Here is a 12,468-nt window from a genome sequence, read left to right as displayed (position 1 = left end):
CCTCAGTCAGAGCATTAAAGATGGGTCGTGGCTGGGTCTTCCAACATGACAATGACCCAAAGCACAGAGCCAGGAAAACCAAGGAGTGACTCCGTAAGAAGCATGTCAAGGTTCTGGAGTGACCTAGCCAGCCTCCAGACCTAAATCCAATAGAAAATCTTTGGACAGAGCTGAAACTCCATGTTGCTCAGTGACAGCCCCAAAACCTGACAGATCTAGAGAAGATCTGTATGGAGGAGTGGGCCAAAATCCCTCCTGCAGTGTGTGCAAACCTGGTGAAGAACTACAGGAACCGTTTGACCTCTGTAATTGTTAACAAAGGCTTCTGTATCAAATATTAAAATTTTGTGACTCAAGTGATCAAATACTTTGAGATTCTGTCTCTCGCAGTGGAAATGCATCTATGCTGAAAATTGTAGACCCCTCCATGATTTCTAAGTAAGAAAACTTGCAAAATCACAAAGTGATTAAATACTTATTGACCTCAATGTAATTACATTACAAAATTATTGTCATTAAAAAGTAATCCCTCACATTTCTATGTTACTTTCTGATAAAAGTAACTAGTTAGAGTACTTTTCCATTGCAGAAAATGAAAAACTTCTTTGTGATTCCTCATGCATGTTGTTTTATTTAAAACCTTTATAATTATTCTACCATAATCATTTAGCAAAGTTTGGGCCATAATCTGTTAACTACTAATACCCCTATGTGGTTTTGCACAGTGGCCGTAATTACAGTTCATCGTGTTTCCTCGTGTCATGAACGGGGTGTTGTGGCAGGTGTTGAACGCCGTGGGCGGAAGGAGCAGGCATAGAGGCAGAGGGGTGGTGTAACCAAAAAGAGTCTTTTAATAAAGGGTAAACACAAAGTATAAATAAAGGTACAAACAAAGGAACAAACAAACTCAAACCATACTTAACTTTGTGCTAACAGGGGCTCTCTGGCAAGACACAGACAGGGGAACAAAACACCCGCCCTGTGGCGAGACACAGGCAGGGGAAGACACAAAACACGCCCTGTGGCGAGGCACAGGCGGGGGAGACACGTAACACGCCCTGTGGCGAGACACAGGCAAAGGGAGACACATAACACGCCCTGTGGCGAGACACAGGCAAAGGGAGACACGTAACACGCCCTGTGGCGGGACACAGGCAGGGGGACAAACACATAACAGGACACAAACGAGGCGTGGAGCTGAAACTGGACACTAGAGAGAACGGGAGACACTAGAGAGAACGGGGGACACTAGAGAGAACGGGAGACACTAGAGAGAACGGGAGACACTAGAGAGAACGGGAGACACTAGAGAGAACGGAGACACGTAAAGACTAGAGACGAGAGACCAAGAGAGGGACGGGACGAGGGCTAAAGACATGGCAATCAGCTAGGCATGGCTTTTAGCTATACATGGCTAAGCATTGCTTAACCATGGCAGTTAGCTACACATACACCTAGCTAAGCATGTCTTTAGCCCCAACATGCACTAAGCTACACTTACCTAATAGCTTAACACACACTAGGGGATGGGGGCACAGAAACATAGACAAAGGATACCCAGTGGCTAGGCGAGGCAGCCCTCCAAGACTAAGCGAGGCGGCACTCACAAGCTAGTCGTTACTCCAAAGCCAGGAGGGACAGTACTCTAAAGCTAGGCGCACTGGGACACTAGGGGGAGAGGAAACACAGGACAGCTAGAGACACAGAGGGGCTATGGCTAGAAGCATGCTAGTTACTGTAACACAACATAGATCTTAGCTAAACACGCTCCTAGCCAAACACACACCTACCTACTTACCTGCTCTAGCTAAACACAAGAACACATAGGACAGGACTGAATCAGCTCCACTAACACAGACACACAAGATACACAGAAACATTGCCAATAAGAGAGCCCAAGTCAACACAACTAAAATCAAAGTACAAACTAAACAGATAACAAAACAGAACAAACCAAAATGCCCACATAAATGACAGTGGTGGTACCAAAAATGCTCGACCCAGTTTCCCAGTCTAAACAGCTATTTATAGATTGATTGATGGCTACACTGGTGCACTGCCTCACCTGACCGAGGTGCCTGCTGGGAAACTGAGTCGGCCAACAAAAACTACAAAATAAAAACAGTGACCTCTAGTGGAGGACCCTTACACCTCGCGAGATTTTGCGCTGTGATTAGGGTTCCATCTTTCCGCGCGTCGGTCCTCGCATAGTCAAACCACATCAGTGAAATAGGGGTATAACAGCAGGAATAACAAAGGTTATAACAACAAAGGCTACGGGTTATTGGGGGTAGGGCTTGTAGGATGACTTTCACACACACACACACACACACACATGCACACACATTCCCAATTAATAACTGATTGGAAATGACTGCTGTTTGGCTCATGGATTGCATAAATTGTCTGAATAACAGATTACATTTTTGTGTACTTAAATGCCAGACCTAACGCATTAGATTACTCGTCAACAAAAATGCAATCCAAGTACTCTATTGTGTTACTTCGTAACACGTAACACACAACACTGTTAACAACACAGTTTTATAATAACTTTTGATCATAAAAAATTTCCTTGCCTTAAAAATTTCCATTTTCTTGGCTTAAAAATTGTCATATACTTTACATGTTAAAATTTAACTAAAAAGACATGAAGAAATGTGATTGGTCAGAGTAGACAATCATGAGGCAAAACACCATTTGCATGCATTTAGCTTCCTGATTATGACCTTACAGAACATTTTTTGCTACTCATCAATCTAGAAAGAAATGAAAGACCATCTTCAAACACACGTTTGCCCTGATTAATAAAATATAGATTAGATGAAGACATACTTTTTGTAGATCCAGCGTAAAGCTGATTTGTGACAATGTCACAATGATATTTTAAAAGCGCTATTTAACTACATTATGGCTACATTATGTTCTCATTATAATATATATAATTTTTTGTATATTTTATTATTTTGTATATTATTTTTAAATTTTTATTATATATATATTTTGATTTGAAAAACAAGCCAGTCTTGGTTTACGAGTACCGAGCATCATGTAGTATGCATGCGCCTTTTGTTTAGACGCTGAGCGTCACGTGATCACAACTGGATAGTTTTTCTTTCTCTTGTGTTGTGAAATTGTGGGTAATCGTCTCCACTGGTCGGTCTCAGTGCGCGTCTTTTACTAGTATAAACAACATCCGTGCACGCGTGTACTGTTTAATTTAAGACTGTGACCACGTGTGAGCGTGTAAAACATTTTATTTCGTGTTTGTAAGTGTGTGTTTGTAATTGTGTGTGTACAGCATGTGTGTACTGTTTATTATAACACGTGTGTGCGCGTATAAAGCAAAATAAAGTGTTATTAGAGAGGTTAAAGATACATTTTCTCTCTCCATTATAAAAAAAAGCATTTCCTATTTAAATGGGTGACTTATTTATACCAATTAACTGATTAATAATATTTGAGCAATGAACAATTAGTTAACAGTATGACAACAAATGACAAACATTCTTTGCCCCATTCAATTTTATTTTAATTGTAAAGTCAATTGTCAAGACTAATGGGATAAACAAAGAGCATTCCACACAATATCATAAATGTGAGTATAAAACTAGGCTATTTGAAAAAAAATGTTTTAGGTAGCATTTCAGATGGTAATGGTGATTCTTTCCTGGGCCATGCGTAGTCGCTCCATGCGCTGATGTAACTCTGTTCTCTTCCGTCCTGACTCTGAGTCTTCACTGAGCAGTTTGGGCACATCAGCCCCATTACGCAGATCCATGGAGTTTGCCCGTAACATGATAACAGCTTCTTTCAGCATAAACAGCAGGATCAACATGGGAATGTAATCAGCCAAACGCTGGTAGACAATCTGTTAATGGAATGGAAACATGACAATAAAAAGGAAGGCTTGAAAGCTTTTGTCTTGAGTTAGACTGTGACACACAGATAAAAAAAATATATATATTATTATCTTTAGGTTAAATAAATATCCAATATACTGGATCCTGTGACGAATAATTGAATAGTGTGTCTAAAAAAATACTATTTGTGTTTTTTTCACCTACCTCATAGTAGATTTTCCATTTGTCTGGAGTTAGCTTTCTGGTGTCAAATACAGCACAGTTGTTGGGAGAAGTTGCATTCTCTCCAGTATCTAAACATATGGACTCGTACTCCTGCCTTTGCTCAACAAACCGAAAATCGACCATCTTCTGCGTGAAAATAGGGTCCTGGGTGTATACGAGTTTTTCCATGTTGATGTACTCCATGATCCTTTTCTCTACTTTTGCCTCCTGCTCTGACTGAATGTCATCAATCTGATTCTAAAGATGCACATTGTTGAACTTTTCGTTATCATAACATAATTCAAGAGAATGTAGTCAGAGGGTTTTTACTGTTATGTGTGCTACATTCAAATGTATTTTATATGAAACATGATATTTAGATTTATTTTATATCTTTATTAAGAGATGACAGAAAATTTTAGGCTGTTCCAGACAACTTTACTTACTATTATCATATATCTTAGATGAGGGTAATTTGGAAAGCAGAGCTCACACTGAGCTCGGAACTCCTTTTGCACTATCCCTGTGAAAAGATTTAATAAAATCCTGTAATAATAATAATAATAATAATAATCATTTTATACACACCTGAGGCATATTATATATATGAAGTATACTGTATTAATAGAATCTTAATAATACTATTATAATATTATCATATATTGTATATCAATATATAATTCATATATATATATATATATATATATAATGAATATATGAAATATTTTTAATATAATTAATTGAATATTACAACATTATAAAATATTTTAAAAATCGTACTTAATTGGCACTAACCCTAACCCTAGGTTGTAATTCTTTTAATTGAATTATCCTAGACACTGTGTATATGTATACAAGACCAGAAATTACCCCTAACAGTCTTCAGAGTCTCTACAGCTGGCATTCTGAGGTTATTTACATGCTTCTGAATCAGTGTTTCGTATACACAGTAGTCACTGAATGTTATCAGCTCTCTCCCACGATGTGCCTCGTAGTTTTCTGTCATCTCCCGCACTTCATCCTTAACTTATTTGGACAAAAGACAAAGTATGACTCAGATAGTGTGAAACTTTATATATATATATATATTTTTCCCCAATATTAAACCTTGACATAATTACTTATAAAAATACTTTAATTTTTTATTTTAAAAAAGTATGTATAACATTCAATATTAATTAAAATTATCTGAAATGGTAGAGAAAGTGTTCAAATAAATGCTTCCTCACCCAGGGAACACCCAAGCGAAATCCAAATATATTGTAAATATGATACTATAAATATAAGGCTGTTAGTTTATCTTGATAACATATTTTAAATAATAAATTCATAAATTCTGTTAATTTGTGTAAATACTTCACAACCATTTCACAGAGCACTTAATTGTGGCACTCTAGATACACTCTAGTATATCCTGCCAAAACATCTGGTTCTCCATTATGATAAGCTTTCATTATGTTATCATGTTACTTTAAGACACTATAATGTATTAGTATGCTCTTTGTAAAATTGTGTCCTTTCTTGTTGTTTCCTTACCACAAATTTTATATTACTATTACACCAATCAACCATAACATCATAAGCACTGACATGGGAAGTGATTAACATTAATCACCAATTATACACCAGCAAACTGGTGACATGATCATGAGCTCTCAAGCCTTACTCATGCCCTCGTAGGGCCCATCAAGCAAAGAGCCCAAGTCTGCCAACCCGGCCTCCAAACTCCACAGATCTCAATCTGATCAAGCACCAAAGACTCAAGCCTAACTAACAGGCCCCATCCAAATGATCAGCTGCCAAGGATCACCACAGCACACCCCCAGAGGCCCTGTGCAATCAAACCTCAAGGGGCCTGGAGCTGACACAGGGACCCAAAGGGAACCTAAATCCTAGGTGTTTTTATTATTATTATTACTATTATTATTTTTATGTTTTAGGTTTTAATATTATGGCTGAGTAGTGTATTTTCCTTGTTCTGTATCACATATAACCTTTTTTATGTTACATATTTATGTGTTTTTAAAAAAGAAATTAATGTACATTCTGCTTTGGAGATTCTCAGATGGGATTCCCATTGATTAAACACAGGTCGCAGAAGAGAATAAATGTTTCCCTCTCCTGTTGTACTGGCCCGACACAGCTCACTAATTTGATCGCTGAACTCCAGGATTTTCTGTACAAATAAAATAAGAGATGGGTCTTATTTTCTCATAAATACATTTTTCTTTACCTCACCCTCTGCAAAACATCGAAAGGACTTACCCTACTCAAATAAGCGCTCATCTTCTCTGGCTCTAACGGAGGCCCTTGACCGTAATTTTTGAGTTCCAACCTAACAGCAGACAAGCGGATTTGAATCTGCTCCGTCAGGGACGGTAATGATGCCTGTGAATAAGGAAGAACATCTGATAAGAATTTGGCTACATTGTAATGTGACCACGTATAAATCCTTCAACAGTGTTTTAAAACTTGCCCTGATATGGTTAACCAGCTCTTTGGTAAGTTTGGTAGCAAGGCAGCGTGTTGTGGCTTTTTGTTCTTCAAGAAGAAAGCTGGAGAAGTAAGGACAATATTATCAATGGTACAATATTTTATGTATTGTTTTTGCTTTCTATGAAGTTAATTATTCTACCTAAATTGACTGTGGTTCTTGAAGAATTCTGTCTCCAGTTTTGTGGCCTCACTCAAGGAGAGATTTTCATTAATGTCACTCTGTCCCCTACATCGCACCATTATGTAACCTTTTTTCAGAGGAACAACTTTGCCCTGCATGACCTGCAAAATGTCAGCTTCTGCTCCTTTATCCACCAAATCAGGCTTTGTAAGAATTGCTGCAATAAAAAAAATTTTTCTAACTAAAAGTATTCAAGCCTAAACATTTGCAATGTTCTAAAAATGAACAATTCACAGCAAATGCCCTTGGAAATAGGCATCTGAAGTTGTACCTAAAGTTCTCGCTCCATGAGCATCCACACCCTGTGCCATCCGCAGTGCCTCAGTTGTTGCTATGTCCACATTGCAGGGTACAACAACCAAATTAATGGTTTCTCTCTTCTCTATAAATTTCAATATAAGTCGTCTAATCTGAAAACCAAAAGGTGAACAATTAAAAATTTTCAAAAATTCTGCATAGATGTTTCATTGTTCTTGTAAATTGTCTACACACCTGATCTCCAATATCCTCAGGTTGTCCTTTCACGGGTACTCTAGTTATACCAGGTAAATCTATCAGGGTGAGGTCACATACATCAGGGGATGTGATCTCTAAACTGATGAGTTCATCACAGATCCCAACACCATCTCCAGCAAGAACATTTTGGGCTACAAACAGACGACAGACAGACAAATAAAACATTTCAAAAAACAGATATATAATTAAAAAAAATGTAAAAAAAAACAAACAAAAAAAACCCATATAATTTCCCAGTTATTCATACCTCTTCTGACATGACCCTCAACTTGTGAAGGATCCATGAATGTCTCTTGCACATCTCGGTAAGAGATGACAGCCGTCCAATTTGAGCCCGTATGCAGCTTCCGGAGTTTCAGCTCCAGTGGACATCGAGTAACGATACCTGATATGGAACCAATATAATTTAGCAATTCATTTAATTAGCCCTAAAATATTATTAATTATGCCATTTTTATTGACTATGAAAAAAAACTGTTGCCTCCTCTACTTTTAAATTAATATGAAACAAAAATGCACAAATTCCTCTCTCCTTTATGCTTTCATGTGTGTTAAAATGTAAAGAAATCATGATAATAAAAAAAGCTATCTAAATGTGTCTAAAACATAACAGTGACACACCTGATTATTAAAATGTATCTATGTCAAGTGTTTACTATACAGTACATATCTCTGTTTATGTTCTTACTGCAGAAATATTAAAATAATAGAATGAGCAGATTTATATAAACTTTGCAGCTAGAACTTAAGTACAGTCAGACAATAGATAAAATATCAAATAAATGGTGTCAGATACTTTTTTTTAACAAAATTTAATTGTGAAACAAATAGAAAGATTTTATGGGGAATAAAATATCATGGGGTTGTACACAAATCAACCGTTTCTAATAGTTTTACTCATAGAAAATATCTTCTAGATTTGTATCCTGATTAAATTTTTAAATAACAGAATTCTAACAGATTTTTTATATCTACTACAGCACCAATTCCCTGCCACATTAAATGGTTAACTGTGTCAGATTGAGATCTCCATACAGCCGAAATAAGCATTCTAAGCATTTGAAACTTGATTTTATTATTACTCTTGGGCATTTTAAATTTTGAATAAGTTAATTACTAGTAAGTTAATGTGAATGCCTCATGTGATTTTCTTGTCTTGGGTACCATGTCAATAAGTTTAATCCATCCTTAGCAAACAGAACATTCAGCATGTGTAAAAACAATTCTTCTCTTACCGCTGCCTCTGGGTAACGCCACGCCAGACAGTGCTTCTAAAACAGAGCTTTTTCCAGAACTCTGGTCTCCGACAACTGCAATGGAGGGCAGTGCAAGGTCCTTCTCAATGCCGATATGCCGTAGGTAGTCGATCATTTCAATAAATGGGCGCACTTGAGATTCCCATTGCTTGAGAAATACTCCAGTCCTTTCTTCAACTGGCTGATTTTCCATTCTTTTTTATTAAAGCATCATATTACAATATTACAATATATTTAGAACTCAGGTTATTTACAAGTTATCTGTAATAAATATGTACTTACTGAATACTTTCCTGGGATTCATAATCCAATATTTCCAGTGAAGCATCCATGGATAAGCTGTTCTATTAAACAAAGTTTACCTTATATTTTAATATGATATTATAATATATTTTTCATAATAAAACAAATACAAAGCATACCCATTTTTAACAATTAACAATAAATAAATACATACATAGAGAAATAAATTGAATAAAATAAAGACAATAATATTTTTTGTTTAAAGAACAAAAATATATAACAAAACCATCAAACTGAACTATGTACTAAAAGGCAGGCTTTATGGTACCTACTTCTAGTGTATGATTTGGTATCTGAACACCAGACTAGTCCCAAGTTGTTAGCTATATACAGTAGGTTTGTGAACAAATTAACACAATGAATGAGGTGAAGCTTTAAATATATAACGTGTCTTTTTATAGCATTTAATATGGTACATGCAGCCCAGGGGATTTCCACATGTGACAATAATAGCATTGGAAAACCATTAGGTTCGGTATGCATATAACATACATTTACATAACAGCACACATGTCCTTGATTTGAATAAAGTTGAAGGAAGTCTAGGAGAAAATGCATGCATAAGCATAAGTAGTTTTTGGGAACTTAAATAAAAATGTTGTATGTGCACATCTGTTTCATGGCAAAATCCATTTAAAAAAGATTTTAAAAGATCTATTTTTTAAAAAGATTTTTAAACATCTTAAACCACAATAATCTAAATAATTGCATAATAACTAAACATAGTGCAGTCAACTGAAGAATTGCAGTCTTTGCATTTAAAATAATATTATTTTCATTAAACACAATTTGTTAATACAGTGTTGGATTGAAACTGTTCTTTGAAAATAGAATTACTAAACTTGGTAGTCAAAAAGATTATCAAGATTTTATTTAAGCAGACATGAGTTGAGGTGAGTTACATCAGATGATGTCTTATATACACTAGGACCTACCTTAAAAATCAAGTTTTATGGCACCTAAAGTATACTTAATGGCAAGTGGCACTGTGGCTTAGTGGTTATCACTGACATCTTGCGCCTACAGGGTCCAGGTTCGATTTGTGCCAGGTCTGTGAGCATGGAGTTTGCAAGTTCTCAATGCACTTGGTAGATTTTCTCCGGGTACTTTAGTTTAGTAAAATAGGAATAAATACAATGGTTACCATTGGCCTCAATGGTCCCTAGTTGGACTACAAAAGTTTCTAGATGAATTGATGGATGTTTACTATAAGGTAATATTGATACCATATATCTAGACCAGTTATTTTTGCTTTAGCTACAGTATATCGTCAAGATGTTCGAAATCAAAACACAAACATGAGAAAACAGATCAGAGTTCCAGTCTGATTGTATATAACTTTTATTTCCCTATATTTACACCAACGCAGCTAAATGCATTAAGAATATTGCACCCATTTTAAATGATCAGAAACACATTGAAACGTGTGACTAACGTGTTTTTTGTTGCCCAGATTGTAAGTGCCCTATTATGTTGATGGTTCGAACAGTTAATAGTGCTGAATGTCTAGGATGAGCCCTGGGTTGTGTCTAGGAGGACTGGATTTGTTGTTAAAAAGGGTAAACCAACATGAAGACCAAGGCTATCTATAGAAGTAAAGAAAAACATTTTAAAGTTCAGAAAAGATGGGCAAAAAGCAGATCAACTGCACAATCACTTGGCATAACCAATACAATGATATAGAACAAACATATTGTACAGTAATGTCTTGAAAAATTAAGAAACCATTTGTGTACTAAAAAACAGAGACTTAACAGATCAACCAAGGAAAGAAAAACATTTGAAAAGTGAAAACAAAACATCTTCCTGTGACATCATCAACAGTCTCCACATGGCAGAAGTGAAGGTATCACAATCCATTATTTTAAAAATGTTTGGAAAAGCAGAACTATAGATTGCAAAGCAACTAATAACCCACTTATACAACTGGATATTTGAGGGGTACGGGTTGCTCAATAAACCACCACCAGCAGCAGTTTGCCACTGTTTGTTTTAAAGTCACAAGCTTCCTAATAAACCTTGGATGTCTTCGACACTAACCTACTACAGTATGTCCGGTCTGATAAGATTTCCTGGTAGGACACTCTGGAGGTTTCAGCAAATTAGAACAGTACTATAAGTTTTATTTTCCAAAATACAGGACAGCCAGATTATTTTTTTACTAAATGTATTGCCAAACTATAAATTATTTGAATATGTTCTAATTAAAAGCCTCTGATTTAATGACACATGTACAGGGGTTAGAAAATGAAACTGAAACGTCTGGTTTTAGACCAGAATAATTCATTAGTATGGTGTTGGGCCTCCTTTTGCTGCCAATACAGCATCAATTCGTCTTGGGAATGACAGATACAAGTCCTGCACATTCACCAGAGCGATTTTGAGCAATTCTTCTTGCAGAATAGTGGACAGGTCACTACGTGATGCTGGTGGGGGAAACATTTCCTGACTTGCTCCTCCAAAACACCCCAAACTAATCTTTAGATCTGGTAACTATGCAGGCCATGGGAGATGTTCAACTTCACTTTCATGTTCATCAAACCACTCTGTCACCAGTCTTACTGTGTGTATTTGTGCAGTATCATCCTGATACACGGCACTGCCATCAGGATACAATGTTTGAATGATTGGGTGCACATGGTCCTGCAGAATGGTTCAGTAGTCCTTGGCAGGATGTGCCCATTGGGACTAGGGAATGCCATGATATTGCAGCCCAAACCATTAATGATCCACCCCATGCCTCACTCTGGGCTTGCAACAGTCTGGGTGGTATGCTTCTTTGGGGCTTCTCCACACCGTAACTCTCCCAGATGTGGGAAAGACAGTGAAGGTGGACGCATCAGAAAATAATACTGTATGTTTTTGCATTTTCCACAGCTGGAGATTTTCGCTGCTGGCACCATTGAAAACCGAGGTTTGGCATTGACATGAGTGACCAAAGGTTTGGCTATAGCAGCCCGCCCATGTCCAGTTTTGGGTGGCTTTGGTTTTATGTTATCTGGATACAATCAAGGTTAGTCCCGGACTTCCCTTTCAGACAGCTTCCTCCTGCGTCCACAGTTCCTCCTGTTGATGTGGTTCGTCCTTCTTGCTTGTATGTTGACATTACCATGGATACCGTGGTTCAGTACATACCCTGGATACCCTGAACTCTCATATGTCACCCATAATGTTGTCGCATTGCAATATTTTAAGCAAAACTGTGCTATTACTCTGCTAATTAAACCTTTACACTCTGCTTTTACTGGTGGAAATTGAAGTCAATGAAAATTGGCCACCAGACTGGTCAAATTTAGTCATGAAACCTCCAACACTAAATTGGCCAGTGTTTCAGTTTCATTGTCCAACGCCTGTACAATCAATGAATACTAGAGTGTTGTAATACAAGAAAAATATTCTTTTTAAATTTTATATGACTGCCATAGACTGAGTGCAATTTAGACTTTTGGACCAGGCTATATGAGGTTAAACGTAAATATTGCTTTAGCCTTAGAATTACTCTGCAGAGTAACTAATGCTTAGAAATTAGTGTTTCTAAGCAAAAGAAAGCTACATTATAATTACTGCCTATGCAGCTTTTTTAGGCAATACTAAATATGCCTTAAGACCTACAGTAAATACACATGTATGGTAGACTTAGACATTCATA

The 12,468-nt window shown here is 36.8% G+C and overlaps 1 protein-coding gene across 1 annotated transcript; it reads right to left on the bottom strand.

Moving 5' to 3' along the window:
• Positions 1–3,310: 3,310 nt before the first annotated feature.
• On the bottom strand, positions 3,311–9,173 carry mxh (myxovirus (influenza virus) resistance H). Its single transcript, XM_053477152.1, has 14 exons — positions 9,092–9,173; positions 8,799–8,860; positions 8,496–8,710; positions 7,508–7,645; positions 7,237–7,391; positions 7,016–7,154; positions 6,703–6,901; positions 6,544–6,622; positions 6,333–6,455; positions 6,111–6,243; positions 4,938–5,093; positions 4,514–4,590; positions 4,068–4,325; positions 3,311–3,871 (listed from the first exon to the last, which is right to left on the bottom strand). The coding sequence occupies exons 2-14, from the start codon at positions 8,846–8,848 to the stop codon at positions 3,647–3,649; spliced, it is 1,947 nt and encodes a 648-aa protein (XP_053333127.1). The 5' UTR covers positions 8,849–8,860; positions 9,092–9,173; the 3' UTR covers positions 3,311–3,646.
• Between the last annotated feature and the right edge of the window lie 3,295 nt (positions 9,174–12,468).

The sequence above is a fragment of the Clarias gariepinus genome, chromosome 18, assembly GCF_024256425.1.
Source record: "Clarias gariepinus isolate MV-2021 ecotype Netherlands chromosome 18, CGAR_prim_01v2, whole genome shotgun sequence".
Taxonomy (NCBI): Eukaryota; Metazoa; Chordata; class Actinopteri; order Siluriformes; family Clariidae; genus Clarias; species Clarias gariepinus.
The sequence above is the reverse complement of the archived record's forward strand: the minus strand, read 5'-3'. Positions and strand labels throughout refer to the sequence as shown.